This window comes from Perca flavescens, chromosome 8 (genome assembly GCF_004354835.1).
Source record: "Perca flavescens isolate YP-PL-M2 chromosome 8, PFLA_1.0, whole genome shotgun sequence".
Taxonomy (NCBI): Eukaryota; Metazoa; Chordata; class Actinopteri; order Perciformes; family Percidae; genus Perca; species Perca flavescens.
This window is the reverse complement of record NC_041338.1, coordinates 1,748,330-1,773,388: the sequence shown is the minus strand read 5'-3', so window position 1 is coordinate 1,773,388 and position 25,059 is coordinate 1,748,330. Positions and strand designations below refer to the sequence as shown.

The window sequence follows — 25,059 nt, the reverse complement described above, 5'->3', positions numbered from 1 at the left end:
TTTGCAGCAGATGGGGTTCCAATGAGGCTTAATATGTTTTATGTACCTTTATAGAGACCTAAATTTTAGATTTTAGAGCACTTAAGTGTGAATTACGTCATAAGCTCATTTGCATATTAGTGACATCATCTCGTAATTATTTGCATAAAGATTAGTGATTGTCATTTACAGCGAGGGGGAGATCACTAAAGCAAAACTTGGAGAAGCGGCTTCTTACTAAAATGAGTTAGTAAGCCTGAGCTGAAGTTGTCGCTAGCTCCGTGCTGAGGCTAACCCATACATCCATGGGCTAACCCCCTTCACTTTAACCAGCAGGTAGCTAGCAAGACACGGAGCGTGGCTTGGGTCTTGAGGAGTTGGAGCATTTTTTCCACTGACAGATAAACTGCACACAGACTGCACTGCCATGTATGAGAAGCCGTCTATTCCAAAATACTTTACTTGCACAAACGTAAAGTATACTGGTATTAAACACCAGTTTGGTTGGTTGGCCACCTTGTTTTGTTTTAGCAACTTCCAGTTAACATCACAAGGGGTTGACTTTGTGAATTCAAGCAAAAATACTTGGTTAGGTTTAGGAAAAGCTCATGGTTTGGGTTAAAATAAAAAGTAGTCAACGTAAATAAGTCACTAAGTCGATAAATTGACTTTTGGTTTTCAGATTGGCTGCAAACCCCTGCCGCTTGAGTGAAAGTATAATGTTTATGTGATTCCACCATCCACACTGGCCACTTACTCCTATGTACATACATACTTACATACATACTTATACACACATACATACATACTCACCCACGTGATGCATGCATGTATATGTATATATATACATATATATATATATATATATATATATATGTGTGTGTGTGTGTGTGTGTGTGTGTGTGTGTGTGTGTGTGTGTGAACCATTCATACATATGGCTACGAAAAGTAATTAACTGTAATCCGTATGTATTCCACGTATTTATTGCTGTATGCACCACATTGACTGCAGCTGTATGACGGTCACCATGTTCATGTAGTCGGAGAAAAGAGGTTTCTGATCTCTTCACCTTGAATGGAAACCTAAAATGTTAACCTCTATTTAAAAAAGCAAATGACAAGATCATTTAAAATGCGATACATACCTAGGAACCTTTTGCATGCACTGGTTTCTCGTAGGACCGGTCGGAGTGGGAGATACATCCGTTTCACGTAAGCAAAATTAACCCTAACCCTACCCCTTACCCTACCCCTAAACCTAATCCTACCCCAAAACCTAACCCTACCCCTAACCCTAAAGAAACTACTGTCAATGTTAGGGAGTAGGAGAGTGTTTTCTTTCTTGCCGTTGTCAAGCTCCATGTATTTGTCATTTACAGTTTAGAAGTTCTAACAACTTTGTGACATGAATGAAATCTACTATGTGTTTTATTAATTTTACCATTTTGTAAAGAATTTTACCATAATGCCTGTTGTCGCTAATTTGCATCATACCTAAATTTATATCTATTCCATATGCTATAGACAAATTAACAATCTCAACTTAATTTAGCATCAACTTGGAGCCAGAAACACACATAATATTTTGTTTATATAATTGTGAATAAATTCAGGCGTCAAGGGGTTAAAGGGCTTGGTCAATTGGACGTAAACACATCGTTTTGGGGCACTCAATAATCTCGCATTGCCAGACCTACCTCCACAGCGCTGCGGAAGAACATTCCGAGATAGGAGAAAAATGTGCTCTGGTTTATTGACATTTCTTTAAACCAATCACAATCGTCTTGGGCGGCGCTAAGTGCCAGACGGAGCCACGGTGCCCCTGCAAAAAAGTCACAACAGTGCAACAGAAAACTCAGATTAGACAGATAGTCTAGCTAGCTGTCTGGATTTACCCTGCAGAGATCTGAGGAGCAGTTAACCATAGTCCTCACAAATCCACCGGAGGTTAGAACGCCAACACAAAGGAAGAGGAAGGTGACAGACATCCAGCCGAAAATGGGGGACAATTTCTGGCGTCACCTGAGCAATCGACTGTTGCTGCCATTCTTCCTAGGACAGTCTCAGTTCTCTAGCAGAAATGTTGGTGCTGCTCGGGTCTACTGGGCATGGGCCCAAGGGCCCAAGCGTTCAAGGGCCCAAGGGTTGAAGGGTTCTTGCGTAGAATGACTAATATTTAAGTCAAAAGGAATGTTCTGATCATGCTTATTGCTTAAGTAATTTACCACTTTGTATCTGCCCATACCAAGTCAGATACTCACGTAGCATTACAATTTCTCGAAACGTGTTTTGTTAATGCAAATGAACACAACAAGCTATGGGGTTATACTTATTTTTAACTATTGTGATTCAAATTCAGTTCAAATCTTACTTTCTGTTAGTGTGGCCAATTTAATTAAATCTTCCATCTCATATGTTATATTGAATACAACTCACTCTATCACACACAAACACACATACACACAGACACACACAGACACACACACATGCGCGCACAAGTCCCGTTATGACCAGAATAACTGGATGATCTTGTCATCACTCTTGTTTCAGTGGTGGAAGGTAGGAAGCCATCATTGATCACTCTCCAAATGCTCTTTGATGAGGAGAGCTCCTATTGTGCTGTTTGATGCAGACAGTAATTGATAGGTGCTGACATGATGTGGATTGTGTGAGATGTAATGGAATGAAACTTTTCAGAGTGAAGCTGCAGGTCATCTGTCTTGGATCCCCTCTCTCTTTCTCTCCGTGACAGCCGTCAGCTCCTCTTTCTCTCTTTTTTTCCCAGTCTTTTGTTAGGTAAATGAGGAGAGGTTGACCCCATTCTCATTTTGCAGCCACCCGCTGGCCGATGGAAGACAGAAAGAAATGACGGGCAGAATGAATGAATTCTATTTAACAGTGCCTCAATTCTGAATTTGCAGTGTATGAAATTTGGATGTACTTTGAGGGCAGTCTGTGTATGTTTGTGTGTGTGTGTGTGTGTGTGTGTGTGTGTGCACGCTAATATTACAGTATTCTGAATGCCATTTGCCATTTGCCAGTTTATTGCCAGTTTGCTTCCTTAGCTTCAACTAGAATAAACCTAACTTCATGCAATCCCCGTCATTTTTAGACATGATGTACTGAGAGTTGGTAGGAATGATGGTAGTAAATACACATTGGTGACAAATAAATGAAAACCCAACGTAAATTGATGTAAGTAAGATGTTCCACCATGAGTCTTCAGACAATTGATATTTCTGAGTGAGTGACGAGAGAATGACTGCGCGTCTGTCTTTGCTATGAGATCGTCCTACGCTCAAATCCAGGCTAGCATCAATTTTATTGAATTGTCCAATCAATAGTGTAGTATTTGATTTCTGTGGTACTTCTTTGGGCCTATCAGATCTTTGATCGTTTGAGAACACGCTCGACCTTGACGAATATGTCAAGCTTCTATTTTTGTAGCAAACATTAACATTAGCATTGTTACGATAATTATTTATCAAAGAATAGACAGGAACACTGAACATTCTTCTCAAAGTTCATTTTTACTATCACAAGCAAGGAGTCAGTTACAGCACTTACAACAAAGTGCAGAAATAACTAACAGAATCCTTCTACAAAAGCTTTTTAATGAGTAAGATGAAGTCATAATCATAATACAAAGTCGATGTTATCAGGCAGGCATCTCCTCCGCCTGCTCTGCCCTCCGGAGCATCCTGTGCTTTTCACAAGGTCAGTCAGTAGTGTCTCACAAGATTATTTCGTGAGAGTGCCAACAATATTTTGGCCAGTTGTTATGCAAACAGTTTCATATTAACAGAAAAAAAAAGAGTATCATAGTTTTTCTAACATTACTCTTGTCATGTTTGGAGGCTACGGTGCAGCACTTAATTTGCTCAGGCTGAAGTGAACAACATAAGATTGACAGCTTTAGTTACTTTGCAGATTTAGATTAACAATATGAATAAATTATTATAAATTATATTGTTATAACAGTAAGACTTTATTGGTTCCGAGGGGGAATTCACAAGCTACCAAACAATATTTTAAGTATTAAATAAAGTTTATATAGATACATTTAAATGTGCTCCACTTTTTACCAGCTGCAACATTAAAGTGAAGAACACATAAAGCTACAAAGATAACTATTTGTGACATTTTGCTCAAACTATCAATGTATCCTGACAGTACTACATGAATCAGTAATCGTCATTCGTTCCTCTGCCTCCTCCTGGTGCTTCTAATGGCATAAGTAAAACAACCAATCAGAGCCGAGGAGATAATGGACCTTTCTCAATTTCTGAATTTGTACCTCCTCGGCTCCTCGGCTCCTGGCTCCTCACTCCTCCGGCTTGTGTCTCTGAAATTGATCTCAGCACGTCATTTTGAAGGACATCCCGTTCCCTAAAATGCATCTCGGGGAGAGAGGAGCGAGGAGGCTCACTGGAGGAGCTATAATCGAGGATACACTGGTGTATCCTTTGCTCCTTCTTTGTCGAAGCGTATATATATATATATATATATATATATATATATATATATATATATATATATATATATATATATATATATATATATATATATGTGTGTGTGTAAGTATTGTAAAGTATATCTGTTGTGGCCAGTGCTCAGAAGTTGTCTTTTCTGTATAAACAAAAAAACAACAAACATTCAAAGCCATATTGTAATTTTAGAGACAGAGTCTGCACAGTAGTGATTATATTATATTTATATAATTATACTATTATATGTATTATAGTATCCATTAACTAAGACCAAACTGATCAGAAACTGTCTTTGAGAAAAATGTATTTGACGTGTGGTTTTATTTAGTTATGTTTTGGCCCTTGTCCTATCCGCTAACATGGAGGCGGCAGGGTTTATGACCTATACTGCAGCCTGCCAACAGGGGACAATCAAAATGTTTTGGCTTCACTTATACAGTCTATGCATCAACCCCTGATATAGATGGGAAGAGCTTTCGGTTGATGTAATCCTGGCCTGTGTGTCTAGAAAGAGTCTTTACCCGTATGTGGCACCCTTCTTTGGCACCCAAACATGTTGCAAGGATGTGGCTGTTGGCCAACTGTTGGAATATCCTCCAGCTCTAGAGCAGCAGGCAATTTGATGAGTGCATGTTGGAGAGCAGTGATCTCCCCAAATCCCTTGTGGACCAGCCTGTGGATGGTGGATCTTGAAACCTGGAAGGCACGGGACAATGTGTGATAGGCTGTGTGCCAGCCAGTAAACTGTCACCAGTACAGTTATGTGGTGTCCCCAGGCCTGTCTGCTTTCAGGTCGAAGACACCACGTCAAGGCCTCCAAGGAGTCACTGCTGAGCCGGTAATTGTAAAGGAGGTCTTGTTACTCATTGAAATACATTTTCAGCACGGGAACAGTGCTGTTCATGCATCTGACATCTTTAAGGCTGTTTCAATGCTCCTAGGACCTTATTTTAATCGTGTGAACTTGGGCTTCTCCGAACGTACTTGCTATTTTGGTTCTTGTTGTGCCAACACATTCTCACTCCCAACTTGTAAATTGACTCTTGGTCAGGACTCCTTGGCATCACTTTTTAATGCTCTGGGTACACCTTTGGTGTAATTTTTTTAAATGCTTTGTCAGGACCTCTTCGCGTCATTTTTCAACATGTTTGGTTAGGACCATGTGGTGTTATTCTTTAACATTCAGGGTAAAACCACCTAGTTAGGGATAGGAAATGTTTGTGGGTGGAGTTAAAAGTTGTATGTTTAAGTGACACACGTGATACTAACAGGACATGAACCCTGGTGTCCTCTGTGAAATGCCTGTGTTGTTTCGGTCAGTCTATAATATTCTTCCTACCATTGTCGCCCTTCATACTACGTTATCTTACAGCAGCTAAAGGATGCCTTCTTCATCGGCAGCTGCCGCTGACAGCCACTGACCAAGCGTCAGTACGTCAGTACGAGTTAAGAGTGAGAACAACTTAAGTGAAGAGTCAAAAAGGACTGCGGAAAGTGGAATTTAGATCGGAGGGTGTGATGATTAATACATATGCTCTCTGGCAGTCACATCACTGGTCTCTTCTCTCTAAAACAATTGTGCAGTTCAAGAATCTGCCTCTCCTGGATATCAGACTGTTGTCTGGAGGGTGCAAAATAGAGGTGCTCGTGGTTTAAACAAAAAGGCTCAATAAATGGCAACTCATTGTGCTTTCAACCATTTTGTACAGAGAGTGCGATCTATTGAGCTCAGAAATAAAGAAAATGCTTCACGAGGCTTCATTTGAACATCACTATACAGAGCGGCACAAAGTGAACACACACCACTAAACATGTTGTAGAAGAAATTAAATGAAGAAATTAGGCTACAATCAGCATATCTGTCCTACTGTCCTGATGAGCCTTCATAGATCTATGCAGACTGATTTACTGATGTTCTGCTTGAACCAAGGAAGTTAATTTTTAATGCCGACCCACCCTTGCTATCTAGCAAACCAGCTATCTGGTGGGCTAATGAGGCCGGCTTGCAGGACTAGCATGTTACTGGTTAGCTTGGCAACCACTGTAGCTCACCAACTAGCCCTGCAGGTAGTCACTACTGCACCAATATTTCAGCAGCATTTATTTTATAGTGAATAATTTTTGTTGTGCCACTTTCTGGTGAGATCATATTTCAAATTCGAAAATGTTCAAACTGCAGATAAAACTAACGTGTGTTAGTGTGTTCCACCACAATCCATTGTCACAGATTGGTTCAACAAATAAAAAACGCGCTATAAATAAATCCATACCACTACTATAGAATGTAACAAGGAATATAATTGAAATAACTTTATTAAGGAAACCCTCCAGGATCATTGGAGGAGACAAATACTTTACATTTTAAAATTAGAAACAGATTTACATCCCAGACACAATCTAATTTTCACTTTTTTATAAGTGTTTCTGCTTCCAGTCTTTCAATAGTTGGTTTACTGTTGAATTTCTGGACATAGGAGCTTTGGAATTAAAACAAACTGAGATCTCTCTCCCCCCCAAACCTCCCCTCCGCCAACAGACTTAGTTTGTCAGTTCAAAATAAGAGTCCATACCAGTTAGCATATCACATCCAGGTCAGGGTTTTTAAAATACCAAACACTTATCACCAGAATCCACATTCTGAAATTCTATATACATTCCAGGCTGGAACAGAAAGTTCATTTCAAGTTTCATTCTTCCCTTTATGTTTCAGTCAACATTTTTTTTGCTACAAATACACCAACATCATATAAATTAGGAACTGAAAGTGGAGGTAATATGTCTTCCCACAGAATGTCCAAATGGACACTGATCAGTTTATTCCTGTCTGGAGTTTAGTGTTGCCAAAGGATGGGCCACCTTCCTGAGTACAGCTCAGGCTAGAGCTTTTCTTTCTGGGCTTGTCCCGAAGTGTCGTCGCCAACCAGACTTTCAATGGCAGCTCGACATGATGTTGAGACAGAGATCCCCAAGACCTTTGATCCAGTTGTAGCTGAACCTGTAGTGGTTTGTAGTGATTTTAAAACCCTTCAAATTGGAAGAGTAGTCAAACGTCTGTCCTGCTTGTCTCCAGAATTTGGTTTGAACGTTTTCTCATCATTAATGAGAGTAATTCCTTCATATTCATATTCATTTGCTGCGGTGCAGTCTGTTTCAGTCAATGACAGTTTTTTTTTTTCACATTCAAGCTGTAAAGTAGCGATAGGTTATGCTTTGATGTCCCATACATTCCTGTTGCAGCAATCACTGCTGGTGATCACTGCAGCCAAGAATAATTGCTGTGGGAAGTGAATCAGTGCAGGCGTGGCCAGTATTGTGACATGTCTGCTTCGTTTCCTGGAACTTGGACTGGAACTGAGACACCAGGGGAAATCAGACCTGGTAATAGGAGAACAAACAGGTCATTAGAGTTGACAGCCGTGGCACAGCAAAGTTTAACAGTGTGTTAAGACTGAAGCCAATTTTAGAAGCAGCACCGTTGCAAATAAAGTGTGAATGAAAGTCTTTCCATACTGAACAGAAGTCTTTCCAGTCCACACAAGGCATTTGAAATAAACAGATGTATGGAAAGAGTTAAGAGAAGCCTGTGTAGGTAATTGAGGACTGAATATCGGTTGCAATCAAACCAACAATCAACAGATAATCTCACTTTTTTTATTTATTATTTATCATTTTAATCTGACAAGCTCTGCTGGACCTTCCATCTCTCCAAACTAATATGGTACAGATAAGCAAATCCAAAAACTAGTGGAGATTCCAAAGTTTCCAAAAAAATACCAAACATGATGAACAACAATTGGGGAAACGTGTATAAAAAGATAAAATAGCAAAAAATCGAAACATTAGTCACTGTTATGAACCTTAAGAAATAAAACCATCAAGTAAGAAGACATCTGTGTTGCACCGGCAATTTTTTGCTATTTTATACTGTTGTGTCCTGCCTTGGTTGCACTGGATTGTTGTGGTCTGCAGAACTCTCCTTTTTACGTGTATAAAAAGATGCTTGTACTGTGAAATTCATCGTTGTTGTACAGCTCAAGTGGGTTGGCCTCTAATTCTTCATTTTTTTTTGTCATTTACATTTGATGATCCAGTCACTGAAGGTTTGCTGCTGTCTTAAAAACTGAATCACTCAAAGTGACAGTTCCAAAATAACAGCTGTTTAGAGTTTAATTTATTAACCTTTAATGTTCTCAATGTTTTGTCCAAATTTTGACTTAATTAGCCCTATGATGAATACGTTTGATTTCAACTATTCTTTAAAGGAACATCATTCTTACACTCAGTAAATATATTTAGACCCAAGATGTTTTTAAATCATACATCATTGATTCATCCATATTTCTGCCCTGTCTCATTTAACTAGGTATCAACATGCATCCTACAGCACAGGCAGAGGGGAGGACATGCAGAGAGTCAAACAGTAGCCAGTTAGTAACTTCCTACCCGTTGACGATGTTGCGGAGGACGTCATTGACTGGCTGTTGATGTGTGGCTGCATGTGTGGAGGAGTATATGTCTCGTAACTTCTCCCATTTACACTGGTGCTGGTGGGCAGCATGCAGGAGTAAGAGCTCTGACTGGATGCCTGGAAACACAAATGAATATTACCTATTAAAACAGCAGAATTTAAAGCTATAGTGTGCAGTTTCTGTCCCCCCCATGAGGAATTCTAAGTAATGACAACAAAACTGTTGGTGCATCCACATGATACAAGTGTTCCGTGATCACGCACCACCCCCACGAAAAGTAATGAATTGTAATTTGTGTATTACTGTCAGCACCACATTGACTGCCCTGTATGAGACCACAAAGATCCATGTAGGTCGGGGTGGATGGGTAGGTAAAACACAGGGCTTTCAATGGAGCAGAGTTCGTATCCCGGAAGAAGGGGAAACCTCACCAAGGAAACAGGTGTTCGTGTCCCGGGAGTACTACTAAAGGGGACTGGTGATTTAACTGAAACCACAAACTTTTTTCTAATCTTAACGTCGTCGCCCCATTACGGTCAACCCGACTAAACTTCACCCGTGATAAACATTCCCACAAAGATATTCTAAGCAACTGTGACTACAGTTGCTTAGAATATCATCTGTTCACATGCATAACAGCCTGCCCGAGCTGAAGCCAGATACTGACACACATGAAGATGCTTTATATCTAATTTGAGGTGTTCCAGAGCTTGATTAGTTGTAGGCTGTGCTGTTTTAGCAGATAATCTTACTTGCATAGGCAGGCTGGCAGCCATACTGAAGCTGGGCATGGCTGGTAGGCTGTAGCTGTTGGACAGAACTGGATCCGACCTTCCCAACATGGATCCTGATGAGAAGGACACTAGAGAGATAACGAAGAGAGAACAAAGAGATTTGTACAGTATCCCAGGCATATAACTTAACATACAAGCTGGTACATTATCTATATTACATTGATGGATGCAAGTCATTGGGTACATTTACATGCACAACAATATTCCACTATTATTCAGAATTTGATAGAGGTCATGTAAACAGCTTATTCTGTTTGGATATTCCGATTAAGACATGTGGGATATGCAGGTATTATTCAGGTTTTAGAGGCATTCTTTGGACATGTATACAGCACATTCGGAATATGCGTCTCAGTTGGGGTTTTTGCAGCAGTTTGTGACAGTTTACGGCCGTTTACGGTCAGATCTGTGCATTGCTATGGTTGCTGTACACAAACCAACCAGCCAACAGTTTGCAGGGCTGCAGTAGAGATGTATGCCCAGAAGAAAAGAAGGAGAAACCTTTTAAACGTTATGAAAGACAGGTTTTTGGATATGCACAAACATCGCAACACCAACCTTTATAAGAAGGTGGTTGAAGGAATAAAAGAGGGAGGCTGTGTTTGCACGGTCTAACAAGTCCACCACTGGTGGAAAACTTTGAAAACATCCTTTCAGTCAGGTAGCGTATCAATCAATTATACTTTTTTTAAAACACATCCTTGAGAAATATAATATAATCACATTTTTCTACAAAACCCTTTTTTCATTGAAAAAGAAGTTCTCAAATGCTAAATGTCTAAATTGCCGTACGAGAACATTGTATAAATAAGATACATTCCTAAAAAGATTTAATCAGAATCTGTCTGATCAAAGAATGAGTTAACAAGATTATGAATCTGACCCAAAAAGAATCAACATAGCATCAATGACGTCACCCATTACAATCTTAGTATTTTGGAACCGAAAGTGTTAAGATTTGGACAAGAGGGCGAAGCTGGGGAGGGATGGCGCGACTTAGCCAGTGTCATGTGATTTAAATGGTGCTGTGCTAAGCTAATAGTGCGTTCCATTTACCCCGGACCTCCGAAGCCGGAGCTGGGAATGACGTCACACCTGAGATGAATGAGATAAAAGTCGGATTTTTCATTGTGGGGTTAGCTCTAGCCAGGTTAGCCATTGTTAGCAATACCAGTTGATAATAATGGATTACGCTGTATTTGGTGCATACAAACAGCATAACAACATGTCCACATGTAGATGTTGGACAGGACTGTATGTACGACTGATTTAGTGAAACACAAATAACACAGAAGTGCTAATAACTGTACGTTACTACAGCTTTTACAACTGTTGATGTACGTACTGTATGTAAACCATGTTGGATTTTGAGCTTGGGTTACTGCGAGGTTGTCCGACTTCTGAGTACAAATTGTTTTTAACCGGCTGACACAAGTTTCAGTGAAAAAGGCCTGTTGACACATACTAAAAAATAATGTTTTAGTGGACTAACAAAAAAAACTATATTCATAAGTTATTATGCTCATAAAAAGTTGACAGTACCTGGTGTAGTAGGTTGTGGTATAGGCTGGTAAACACTGGTGTTGAAGCTGCTGCTGATGGGAATGTGGTTGGAGGAGTTGGACACCTGACGACGTTGATTTCTCAGCTTCTCCTCTCTTCTCCACTTCGCTCGTCTGTTGGAAAACCAAACCTGAAAAAGCCAGAAAAAAATAGGTTGCTATAATATTAGGGTTTGAAGTCTATTTTAAAACAACACTAACATATCCATATGTAAACTGGTCTCATTCATGTTATTTAATGAGATCCATACACGCACGCACGCAGAAATGCACGCATGCACACACACACAGTACTTATATAATGGAGCCTACCTGTATTCTTGCCTCTGGAAGATCTATTTTGTTGGCCAAGCGTTCTCGGGCAAACACATCTGGATAGTGAGTCCTTTCAAACTCTGAAACAGAGACACATTGTGTCATTACATGGTAACATCAGTTCCAATTGAGTTACATCAGGACAGACAATTTAGAATCACGGAATAATAGTGAAGCAATGCTTTACAACATCCTCTGTGATGTTGTGAAGGGCTGTGCTACGCCACTCAACAGATATTTCACTGAATTACTCACATTCAGTATTCTTGTATCACAACTTATGATAAAAACAGCAGACAGAAACCTCAGTAATTATAATGCGTGGAAAATTTATTTTCCACACATGGTCATCTTCGCCAGTGGTGGAATGTAACTAAGTACATTTACTCAAGTACCTCAAGGAAAAACTTGAGGTACTTTACTTGACACTTGACTTACTGTTCATGCCACTTTCTACGTCTACATTTCAGAGAGAAATATTGTACTTTTTACTCCACTACATTAATCTGACAGCTTTAGTTACTCTTCACTTTTCATATTAAGATTTTTGCACACAAAACACATGTAGTTTATGAAATAGGTTTTATTATAAATTATACTACCCAACGATATAATGGCCTAAAAGTCCAGCTAAAATGATTAGACCATTACACACACAAATGTTTGGATCGTTTCTAAAATGGGAGGATTTTTCTGCAATGAGTACTTTTAGTTCCATTTTCCGGATGATACTTACACACTTTTAATTAAGTAACATTTACAATAAAGGGATTTTACTTGTAACAGAGTATTTTTACAGTGTTTTATTTGCACTTGTACTTAAGTAAAAGATCTGATTAATTATTTCACCACTAATCACCAAACCATTTGACCTCATATTTTATCAGTTACCTTTCTCCAGTGCTTCTATCTGGTCCTGTGTGAAAGACGTTCTGTTTCTCTGCAGTTTTCTCTTCAGCTGAAGCCTCATCTGAGTATCCTCTGAATCTTCACCGTTAGAACTAACTGATATGGCGTTCTCCCCTCCCTCTGCCTGTGGACACTCTGCACCAGGGAAGGAAGGAAAGAAGGAATAAGTTGGGGTTGGGCTCAAATAGGTTTTTACATCTTATAGTGAAGAACAATCAACTACATGACAATATATTACGAGTAAAAGACAGATAATCAAGATGAAAGCTGAATTTTATAAAATAAGTATTTTTAGAAAAATTTAAACTAAAATATCCAAAATCAATATTATGAGGTGTTTCATTTACAATAATGCGTCATATTTCATGTTTTATACGTGATAAGTAAAAAAAAAATAAACTGACTGACTGATTGGACCTTTTAAGTTTTCGTTTTATTATTTTAACTATGTATTCAGAATTTACTCATCCTGTTTATTTTTTCTAATCTTTTCTTGCATTTTATTTTAAAGTTATTTCTTTGTTACTTTTAGCACATACTATCTTTGATCAAATAACATTAGCATTTTTTGTGCTAATCTGTATTAAACCTGCATAAAAAAGAAGCTAGAGCTTGACTGATTTAATAAATGTTAAATTATATAGATGTGTGTAATATATAATAACCATACAAGTGCAATATTAAGATAAGCTATTCCATGCCGAGTGAAACACTTAGTATATCAGCAATAAAAACTAAATCAATAGCTGTAGTACGTCACTATAACCCAGGCTTTGATCAGAGTAGACAACACAATAGGGATGAGGGGGAAAATAACATAAAATTAAAAGTATCATGATTGTTTTTGCGACAATTTTTAAAATCGTTAATTTTCCCTAAAATCAATATTTTCTATTTCTTTTTACCAATGAGTCACCTAAATATTTTCTGTTTAGTATCGCTGACGGCGACTACATCATATCCATTTCCAACTAAACTGAGCAGAAAATGCTAAAAATCCATGTTATGATCTTTTTTGTGATGTCATTCTTCTTAGAAAACAATTCTTTTTTTTAAATGTCTCATAATATATATCGTCTCTAGAAGTGCATTATTCTACTTTCGTTTTTGTTAAAGAGGGAAAAGAAAATCCCAATTCTCAATACTATCGAATCGCAATATTTCTAGAATCACAATAAATGAAAATCGCAAAACAAATCCAATCAGCACCCATATATCGTGAAAGAATGAAATCGGGACAACAGCACATTGTCCCAGCCCTACAACACAATGTGTAACATCCATGAGAATCCATGAAGTGAAACCACACGTGTGAGGGAAAAGATGAGTGAAGGTACAGGCCACTTCAGAGTGGAGATCTCCAACATGTGATCCCCGAGCAGACGGGAGCTTGACTCCAGCTCCCCCGTGGAACTGCATGTTATTTGTGGTGCTAGCCTAATTATTCATTATCCCCAGCAGACAGAGACTGCAAAACAGAATGAAGCCATTGCTCAGTGTCACAGTCAGTCAGGCAGAAAGAGACGCAAATGAGAGCAGACGCCCCCTTCTCCTACGCACACACACACAGACACACACACACACACACACACAACACTCATGCACAGATGCACAAACAGACTGCTGGGGAGGCAGCAGCCGTGGCAGTGTAGCATGACTTTGTTTCCCTGTTGTAATCCCAGGGAGCTGGAGGAGGAGCGGCAGCATATGAGCCTACTCCATACAGCAAATGGGGCCCTCAGCCACACACACACTGAAGGAAAGGAAAAGGAAGCTGCTCCTGTCAACTCTATACAATGTGTCCTCTGTCCCGTATAATGAATTTTGAGTAAATTTCGCAAGCGGGCAATTACTGTGACTGCTCCGTTTTTTTGAAAAACTAATTAAATGCATGGCACAATGGGAAAATCGTTGATTAATCTGTGGATTATTTTCTTATTTAATTGATCGGTTGTGTGATCTATAAAATGTCAGGGAAGTTTTTTTTTCAAAGCCCAAGATGACATCCTCAAATGTCTGGTTTTGTCCACAACTCAAAGATATTCAGTTTACTGTCACAGAGTGAAGAACCCAGAACATTGTCACATTTAACAAGCTGCGTGAAAACAATAGTTGGCTGGCGCTGTTTAAGATTGTGAAGATCCGCCTAGGGAAGAGGTCGGGTGGATGTTTACGTCCTAAAACACAGGGCTTTCAAGTGGGGGAGCGGAGTTCATGTCTCTGAAGAGGTTAAGGAGAAAACATAAAACTTTCACCCAGGAAACAGATGTTCATGTCCCGGGAGTACTACTTAAGGGGACCAATGTTTTGACCCAAACCACAATATATTTCCTAATCTTAACTAGTTGTTTTGGTGTCTAAACATAACTGTCATCGCTTCATGACGCTCACCTGACCCTGACCCTGACCCCAAGCTCAGCTGCAACGGCCACTGAAACGACCAGCCCCTCACGCTGCCCTGTACCCGACTCACAGTCGCCTTATCTCTGCTAAACTGTCACGCAGTCTCACTTTGCTAGACCCTCCTCCAAAGCTCGCTGAAAGAGGGTCTGGCTACTCCACACAGCATTTGGGGATGGGAGGAAAACCTGCTCTGGTTTAATGGCATATCTTTAAACCAATCACAATCGTCATGGGCGGCACTAAACTCCTCACAGAGCCGCTGCAAAATAATTGTGCGAGAGAAAACTCCGATTGGACAGATAGTCTAGCTAGCTGTCTGGATTTACCCTGCAGAGATTTGAGGAGCAGTTAACCATAGTCCTCACAAATCCACCAGAGGTTAGAACGCCAACACAAAGACAGAAGAAGGGGACGGACATCGGGCCGAAAATGAGGGCAGCACCTGAACAATCGTCGATATAGACTATGGAGTAGTAGTAAAGTAGCAGCAGTGGAGCGAGTGTCTTACCAGTGGCAGGGAGTGTCGTCCCAGCGTACCACCCTGAGCGTCCTCCCCAGCTGGTTTGTCCATTGAGGATCTTGAGTTTGTCAAACATGCCTTCAGCTCCCACTGTGCCCATTTGCTGCTTATCGTTGGCCAGGTTCCTGAGCACTCGATTTATTGATGAAACCTGGTGAGAAACACAACAAGGTACACAATTACATAATAACAAATATTTAGTATATCTAAGGGATTGGTGGACAGAAACTAAGGAACCAAACAAATAAAAATAAAAAAACCAAAGCATTAATAACCCACACCCTTCCTCATCATGTCCATTTAAAGAAACACTAGAGAGATGTGCTGCTTATACATTGTATATAAGGCATATTATCAGAAAAATTTCAATATGCCAGATACTACTGTTTATCTTTGATTACCGCTTCTAAAGTATCGCTTTATTTTCTTAACTGCTTGGTTTTGAATTTTGTGCAAAGCAGTTTGGTATTGACTTTTTTGCTATTGATATGCAATTTAAATAAGCTTTTTTAAGAATGTATCGGCCTACTCCAGCTGTGCCACATCTGCCCTCTCCAGTGCTGGAATGTAACTAAGTACATTTACTCCTGTACTGTACTTAAGTCCAAATGTTGAGGTACTTGTACTTTACTTCAGCCTTTTCTTTTCATGCCACTTTCTACTTCTACTCCACTACATTTCAGAGAGAAATATTCTACTTTTTACTCCACTACATTCATCTGTTACAGCTTTAGTTTACACATTAAGATTCCTGCACACAAAACACATCTATTTTCCTGATGATATGTATATACTTTTACTTAAGTAACATTTTCAATGCAGTACTTTTACTGTAACAGTTTTTTTTTTTTAGTGTGGTATTACTTTTACTTAAGTAAAAGATGTGAATACTTCTGCGACTTGCCCATCACACAAACTCTTAGCACCAAGCCCACCTGCAAACCTGCTGTAACAGTGTACAGTAACAAATACATTAGCTATTACTGTGTGTACAAGGTTTTAAGGGTGATCTAGACTTCTGGCTAGCTTGCCTTGCACAAACCTCTAGCTGACATGACTTGGTGAAGAACAGAAGTGTCTTACACTGGGTATATTGTCGTTGGTGCAGACTCCCTCTGCCAGCAGTCGGTCTCTGATCTCCCAGGCGAAAATGGACGGACACTCTCGCTTGTACTGAGCAATCTTTCCAACCACCTCTGGAGTGGCCACCCTGGGTTTACTCCCTCCTATGGCTCGAGGACGAATGGAGCCGGTCTCGTAATACCTGCCTAAGATCTTACTCACGCAGCCGTTAGACACCTGGACACAAAAACAGCACACATTACACACATTATTATGGGGCAAAAAAAAGCTTCTGTGTGGTAGATGATCTAAGGACCAATCACGGCAACGGTTAAAGGGCAACTCCATCAATTTAACACATCAAAATATGTTTACAGGTGTATAGGGAGAACTACCGCATATGTGAACAAGTTGCATAGAGCCTTTCGTTTTTCCAAAGGAAGCTGTACAAAATCTGATAAATTGCCTCAAGTGATGTCACTTGAGTCGCCGTCAGTTGGGGCTGAAGGCCACAAATTTGAAATAAAAAAATCTGAGGGTGTGGAGTTGGAAAGAAGTGAGCTTACAAAACCACTGTACCCCGCTCCTCATGTCTGCTTTAGGCTACATTAGCCACTACTAGCATAACACACCCAAATCCCCCAACAAACTGTTGGTGGTGTAGTTGCACTGTGGGTAATGTAGATGCCAGGTTTAAGGAAGAGGAATGTGTAGAATAAAAAAAGACTATCTCTAATTCTGCTGCATTGATTTTGATTTTTCAAACTGCCAGTCAGACAATGCTATAGGGTTATAATGTTAAATGAGTTGAGCACACTTCTAAAAGAACCCTTTGGTGATCATTGGAACCAGTGCAGTGGGGTTGACCATGCACAGCAAAACAAAACATGCAAGAATAAAAAAAAAATGCACTTCAATATTTAATGGAAAATAATCTCTAAATGAAATAGCACAACGTGGTGTCAACATAAAACACAGCGCTTTCAAGCCGGAGAGAGGAGTTCACTTCACTGCAAAACAAAATACTTTCATCAAGGAAAGGCTTGTTCGTTCCTCGGGAGTGTTTTAATCGAAGGTGTGTCGGACGTTGTTGGGTGAACATACAGATGCTTGTTGACTGTTGGAGCACACAATGCAAGAAAAAATGTTCTGTGTGAACAGACAATAAAGTTTTATCTTATCTTACATTAATCCAAACCACAATCTTTTTCCTGAACTTAACGAGTCGTTTTGGTGCCTACACTTAACTGTAATTGCCGCATGACGCTTACTTTTTCTGGCTAAACTCAAATACCACCTATTGGTGACTAAACAACTGCTGCTGGTAGCCAGAGTCCCGGAGCTCTGTAGCGGATAAATAAAACCAGGTTTATAGTGGTTGATTGGTGAAGTAGCCTTGATCACTTTAAGGGCGGGATACATTTTGAAAGAATATTTCAGCATAGGTAGGGATATATAGACTAGAAAGCAGGAAAATCCCAGGCTTCCCCCCCGACCCTGCACACGGCCACCACAGCCTGCCACTTAAACATACAGTAGGTCATATGTAGGAATTTTCAAAAAATAACTGATGCTGTTGTTTTGATACAAAGAGCAGCGGGATGCTGAACCCCACACCTCTAACCCACTGTAACATTTCTGTGTGTTTCTGAGTGACCTGTGATCCATATTAATGGGGTTCTACAACCAGCCAGGCTGTTCTCATGTACCGTTTGTACACATATACCTACAAAAAATAATGCACTGTTTTCCACATATTTATAACCCTATGCACCACATTGGCTGGCGCTGTTTAAGATTGTGAAGATCCGCCTAGGGAAGAGGTCGGGTGGATGTTTGCGTCCTAAAACACAGGGCTTTCAAGTGGGGGAGTGGAGTTCATGTCTCTGAAGAGGTTAAGGAGAAAACACAAGACTTTCACCCAGGAAACAGGTGTTTGTGTTCCGGGAGTACTACTTAGGGGGACCGGTGTTTTGACCCAAACCACAATATATTTCCTAATCTTAACTAGTTGTTTTGGTGTCGCTCACCTGACCCTGACCCTGACCCCAAACTCAACTGCAATGGCCACCGAAACGACCAGCCCCTCACGGTCCCCTGGACCCGACTCACAGTCGCCTTATAAATAAATTGAACTGTAAAGACCGTAAAAGTTAACTGTCACGTAGTCTCACTTTGCCAGACCCTCCTCCAAAGCGCACTGAAGGAGGGTCTGGCTAGTCCACACAGCATTCAGGGATGGGAGGAAAACATGCTCTGGTTTAATGGCATTTCTTTAAACCAATCACAATTGTCATGGGCGGTGCTAAACTCCAGACAGAGCCGCTGCTAAATAGTTGTGCGACAGAAAACTCTGATTGGACAGATAGTCGGACAGATAGTCTAGCTAGCTGTCTGGATTTACCCTGCAGAGATCTGAGGAGCAGTTAGCCATAGTCCTCAGAAATTTAAAATTCCAACACAAAGAAAGTGGAAGGAAACAGAAAATACATGCATCCTGCGGAATTCCCAGTGGCACCGGAGCAATCCCGGAAGTGGAACGTCTAGGACAGGGGTCACCAACCTTTTTGAAACTGAGAGCTACTTTATGGGTATTGAGTCATACGAAGGGCTACCAGTTTGGAACACTCTTCTGAAATGACAAATGTGTTCGTTTGCCTTTAGTTATATATGATTATTAATGATTAATGACACTCATCAATGGATAACAATGACTTAACAAGATGGGAAACAGATAATATCAATATTCAATTTTAATTTTTAGAACAGGCCTGAGGGCTACTCATGTGGTCCTTGGGGGCTACCTCACGAGACTGGCTGGAGGTTGCCGTAATGTTATAGGATCATGAGAATTGTTGTGCATATGTTTTTGTACGATATCATAGCCTTGAACCAGCCCACCGTTCCTGTCTACTACCACTGTTAGTACTGCCGAGAGTATCCAGTCTTAGCGCGAGGAGATTACCTGTAGTATTCTGGATATGTCACAAGGGCGAGCTCCACTGTGGGCCAGCTCCACTATCTTCTGCCTGGTAGAATCAGGTAAAGGCCTCCCATTCACAAACACACCTCCCAGCTGGTTTACTCCACTGTGACCTACACACACACACACACACACACACACACACACACACACACACACACACATACAAAGAGAAAGTAAAAAAAAAGGATTTTTAGCAATTGGTTTACGGAGCTATAGTGTACTCTACACTATATAAAAAAAAACTATTAACAACAGTAATATTCTGGCAGCTGGGGTGCAAAATAATACTTTATAATGGAAAATAACTTTCTTGTAAAAATACATATATTTTTGGGGGACTTTATGAAGGATATGTACACCTGTAAAAACAAACGTTCTCTATTCACAAATTTTATATAATTTAAGAAATGTATTTAGAGTATAAAACGTGAACTTACAGTTAATTAAATAAAAGAAGAAATTTGTGAAATCATGATAAATAATAAAAAATGTATTTTATGTCTTTTTACGCAAAACCAAGTTATTTTTAAATGGAAAATGTTATGGTTATTCGCAGTTACAGGTTTATCATGTTCTTCTATGGACATGTAAATTGAGTCTATTTTTTTTTTTAAATTGATTTTTTTTTTAAATACAGGAACAATCCGTAACATAAAACGGTCTAATTCTGTAACATGATTCTGTAACATGTACATGTTGTTTTTACAGTGTGTGGTATGCTGTATGGTTTACATGTTCAATTCAAAGCAGAAAAAACGGAGTGGTAATGACAAGAGGAGTCTAATGAACTGAAACGCCACACTGATCAGGAACATACAAAGGGAGGAGGCACAGGTCAGAGGAGATGAAGAGGAAACATAGCTTCTTGTGTGTTTTTAGTTTTTATGGAAGATCTTTCAGTCTTTATAGTACATGCTAGATTTTAGAATATTTAATACGCTATAATCTGGTTTCTGAAGACAACGAAAGCTTGTTACTGTAATACATTGAATTGTGTTGTTATTGCGACAATGTTAAGTGATGCTTTGATGCCAGCCCTGACCCATGTCTACGCTGATGTCATACCTGACCTCTTACATCGCTCTTTCATCTGTTCAGGTTTCTATACTGAGTTCTACAACTTCAGAAATACATTTTATATTTAAAAGTCCCATGACATGGTGCTCTTTGGATACTTTTATATAGACCTTAGTGGTCCCCTAATACTGTATCTGAAGTCTCTTTATATAGGCCTTAGTGGTCCCCTAATACTGTATCTGAAGAATCTGAATAATGATCTTTCCTTAGGATGTGACATTTCTGTGTCTGTAGCTATTGAGGAGAAGAGAGGGGGGGGCAAGGTGGAGGGTGGGGGTGTGGCCTTGACCAACTGCCACTTTGCTCGTTTGAAAGCCATGATGTCTCACTCTCTCTCTCATGGGTAGGCCAAATTCTCTGAGCGGGCAAAGCAGAGAAAGGGGAGGTAACCTTGCTCCTTATGACCTCATAAGGAGAAGATTCCTGATTGGTCCATCTGAGCTTTCATTTTCTCAAAGGCAGAGCAGGATACCCAGGTCTCGGTTTACACCTATCACCATCTCTAGTCACTGGGGGACCATAGGCAGGCTGGGGGAACTCATATTAATGTTAAAAAAACCCTCATAAAGTGAAATTTTCATGCCATGGGATGTTTAACCGAGATGAAGCAATATGATCTCTATTCACAGCTGACAAACAACTGTTTAGTACATAGATATGCAGTCTACTGTATACTATTCTTTTTTTAAAACACAGATGATGTGTTAATTCATGACGCGATCTGAACAGCAAATTTAATTTCATGAATATAAACTGATTCAAAAATGCACTGTGATATAAATGTATTATTAGTTTGTCAGTTTGTTTAATAAATTATCAAGGAATTGCAGACCCCAAACTTACACGTAACAGTACTGTCCTTGATTGCTTTAGTTTTAATTCTAGAGAAGAAGAGGAAGTGTGACCTGAGAAACCAAATTCAGGGCCAAACAGTCCCAGGACTAAATCTCAGCTGAGTGGATTTAAATGATCATCTCAGAGCATTCTGTCTCATCAACATTCTGGTATACTGGACATAAACAGGAGACAGCATGACTCCGATTTTTTTGGGACTGTTCCGTTCGTCCGACGCATCACGACTTAGTGTTCATGGTAAATGTAGGATTATTACTATAAGCAGTGTTGCCAGATTACATTTCCAAGCCAAAGACACACAAAACTTTTTTCTTTTTCTTGGAAGAACACATATCAATCTGGAAACTCTGACTTGTTGCATCGTTTCTGCAGCCTGCCGATTCAAACTTAATCTTCACTTCATTCATCACTGGCAAAATTGGCTAGTAACTTTAAAATATTATCCGCCAAAGTTAATTTTTACCCACATTTGGTAGGTTGGTGTCAGTTTAAAGCCCTGGTCATGACCCAATCAGGAGGAGAAATGTTGGAGTCAGTGTCAGCGTTGCCAAAGGTCTCCGTTTACAGCCGTTGAGACTGCAACACAACCCCGCAGATTCCAAACCAAAACGGGTCAGAAGTCCAAATGTCTCCGGTTTAGGGGCTCGGAAACATCAGAGCAGGGGGAATGAGAGGGGGAAACACCAGAGCAGGGGGAATATGAGGGGGAAACACCAGAGCAGGGGGAATGAGAGGGGAAACACCAGAGCAGGGGGAATGAGAGGGGGAAACACCAGAGCAGGGGGAATGAGAGGGGGAAACACCAGAGCAGGGGGAATGAGAGGGGGAAACGCCAGAGCAGGGGGAATGAGAGGGGGAAACACCAGAGCAGGGGGAATATGAGGGGGAAACACCAGAGCAGGGGGAATGAGAGGGGGGAAACGCCAGAGCAGGGGGAATGAGAGGGGGGAACGTAGCAAAAGATATTCATTTTCAAACCAAAACGTAGCAATGTAAATGTAGCCTTTAGCACTGCAGACAAACTGTGTTGAAAGTGAAAAGGGTCACGCTGCAGACTGGCACTTTTGTGTGGAGCTTAAAAGCTCTGTCTGCTGATCAACATGTTGCAGATCGGACATTATTTTTTTATTTATAAATTTTTTTTCCAGCGGCAGACCACAGTGTGTGCTGTGACACTGTGCAGGTTAAGTAGGGATTTACACCGAATCAATTGTCTATTGTCTGTTAATGGCTCTGTGGGGAAAAGCATATTGCAGATTTATAAACCTCTCAATGGGACATTAATAAATCATACAACACACACTCACACACACACACACACACACACACACACACACACACACACACACACACACACACACACACACACACACAGAGTGTAAGCAGTGAAGTGGGGCTGCTGTAAATCAAACGCGGTTTGTATTAACACTTTTTTAAATAATATGTTTAAGCCGAGTGGGAAACACAAACATCCCGTCTTATCACAACATTTCTGTTCATCAAGACATTATTTTCTTGAGAATCAATATTTCATCCTGTTTCATATTGACATATTCTCATACTCATATTTTAGGATTAATTGTCTGGTCTATAAAATGTCAGAAAATAGTAAAATGTCCATCCCAGTTTCTCAAAGTACAAGGGGATGTCTTTAAATGTCTTGTTTGTCCCAAACCTAAACATATTCAAAAAGGGCAGGAAAGGTCCCTATTAGACAGACTGAAAACAGCATTTTGAGCCATTTTTGCATGAAAATGTACTTAATTACTAACATTGCCGCTGTAGTGCCTACAGGGGAGTGGTTGGCATGCAAACATTACTGCATACTGTATGTGTAGTTAAAAGATATTTTTGCTGGTATATGTTTTTGTAATAAAGGTTTAAGGCAGTGGTGTAGTCTAGTTTTTTGTAGTGAGTATACTGTGATTTTTCCCTCCCAGCTTCATACTCGCCCATCCCAGAGTGGCCATCCCAGAGTGGCCGTCCCAGAGCGACACACCATGCTTTCTATATTTTCTGTACGTTGCCGTCTGCTGCAGTGTCACCCAAAGCAGCAGAAGCTTCATGGGCCGGCTTACTAAAACACTGAAAGAGTGTAGTTTGAGTTTGCTTTTGTTTTATATATCCTATAGTCTATACTGGCCTACAAAGCAAAAAGGCAGTAACTGCATTTTTGTTCAAAAATTAGTTATTATCATTTTCATGACATTCAAGGCATCCTTTGTTATGTGACAAAACATCTTATGTGACAAAACATCTCAAATGTGTGTCGTTTTGGAGAAAAATGGTAGTCGTTTGTACAGTAACTGCAAAAAGCCCTAGTGAAACAAAGCAAGAGTAACATCCATTACTGTATTCTTGTTATGTTTTACCTAACAAAAAATAACTGTGTTGCTGCGCAGTGAAGTTACTGTTTCCATGGTGAACACACACAGCTGATTTCGCGGCATCCTCACGAGACGGTTTTAACATTTGCAATTTCACCCTTCTAACTTCACACAAATTGTGTTTGAGATGGCACAAAGCCGGGGAAAGAAGATGGTCGAACTGGCGTTGAAAAGAAAATACCCGGAGAATGATAAGTAACAGATTAAACATTTAGAGGCTAGGCTATCACAATATAAACACCTGTCAGCCGCCAGGGCGGGACTTCCTCTCAGAGGTCCATTCAGATAGCATTATGCTAACAGGCGATACATAATAATGTGGTCCTATTCAAAATAAATTGTCCCCATTTGGACCTTGATACAGCTTAGCAATGTGAGACTTTAAGCAGCCGTTTCAGCACCAGAACAGCTTCCGGGTGGAAAATATTGACCTAAAATGGTCAAATTAGTTTTGGTTTTGGTATATCCATGTTCAGGAAAACAAATGGTTCCAATTATTTCAAATACAGTGTATCTAACACACCCAGAGCACAAGTTGTGGCAAAATAGTTTTTAGCGAATCTGTAGTTACTGCCTTTTTCCTTGGTATGGTGCCACGTTTTTGGTAAGTAATACAAAGCTAGAATACAGTAACTGCAAAATAGGGGTAAAATATCAAATTAAATATGAGGATTGATATGTACAAAGAATAAGCTAATATAAAGTAACAAAAACAGCCACATGTTCAATAATTTACCTACAACTACTTAGCTGGATGACAGGATAACTTTAAAGTCATTTTTCTCAGTTCTGCACTCTGCGTAGTTACTGCCTTTTTGCTTTGTAGGGCAGTATAGTGATTTCCATTAGTTAATTTCATATTTGCGCAGAGAATGACTGCCAAGCAACTGTGTTGTTGTTCCTAGGTGACTCGCAACACAGACGGGGTGAATTTATGAAGTGTAAAAGTTCTGTCACTAAACAATCATTGTTACGTTTCCGCAGGCTTTTGTGAGTAAAGGTGGGTATACGGAAATCCTTGACCTTTCCTAGTGGCTATACGGCGTATACCTGCGTATCACGTAGACTACACCGCTGGGTCAAGGCTATCAAACGTTTCTAGCGTAGTCAATTGAACCTGCACCTACACTGAGTCATATGGAGCTATATTACAAACAGGCAAAACGTCAAAACTTAAAACTATGGTGGCTAGGAGTTCTACTTGAGAAAACACATGCAAACTAAAGCAAAGAACAGAACATATTCACCACT

General features: G+C 40.0%; 1 protein-coding gene across 1 annotated transcript; it reads right to left on the bottom strand.

Annotated features, from left to right (window-relative positions):
• Positions 1-6,963: 6,963 nt before the first annotated feature.
• LOC114559886 (paired box protein Pax-6) lies at positions 6,964-15,519 on the bottom strand. The gene is made up of 7 exons (XM_028584884.1): positions 15,430-15,519; positions 12,501-12,653; positions 11,607-11,689; positions 11,275-11,425; positions 9,670-9,800; positions 8,913-9,042; positions 6,964-7,844 (listed from the first exon to the last, which is right to left on the bottom strand). Exons 1-7 carry the CDS (start codon positions 15,515-15,517, stop codon positions 7,759-7,761), a joined length of 822 nt encoding a protein of 273 aa, XP_028440685.1. The 5' UTR covers positions 15,518-15,519; the 3' UTR covers positions 6,964-7,758.
• Between the last annotated feature and the right edge of the window lie 9,540 nt (positions 15,520-25,059).

What these genes read in the sequence shown, in the direction of transcription:
- LOC114559886 (XM_028584884.1), bottom strand. Translation starts at nt 15,517, where the DNA reads ATGTTTGACAAACTCAAGATCCTCAATGGACAAACCAGCTGGGGAGGA. An exon ending in TTCCAGAGGCAAGAATACAG is followed by an intron (nt 11,426 to 11,606) that starts GTAGGCTCCATT and finishes TGGCTTTTTCAG; the next exon opens with GTTTGGTTTTCCAACAGACG. An exon ending in CTCCGCAACATCGTCAACGG is followed by an intron (nt 7,845 to 8,912) that starts GTAGGAAGTTAC and finishes TCCTATTACCAG; the next exon opens with GTCTGATTTCCCCTGGTGTC.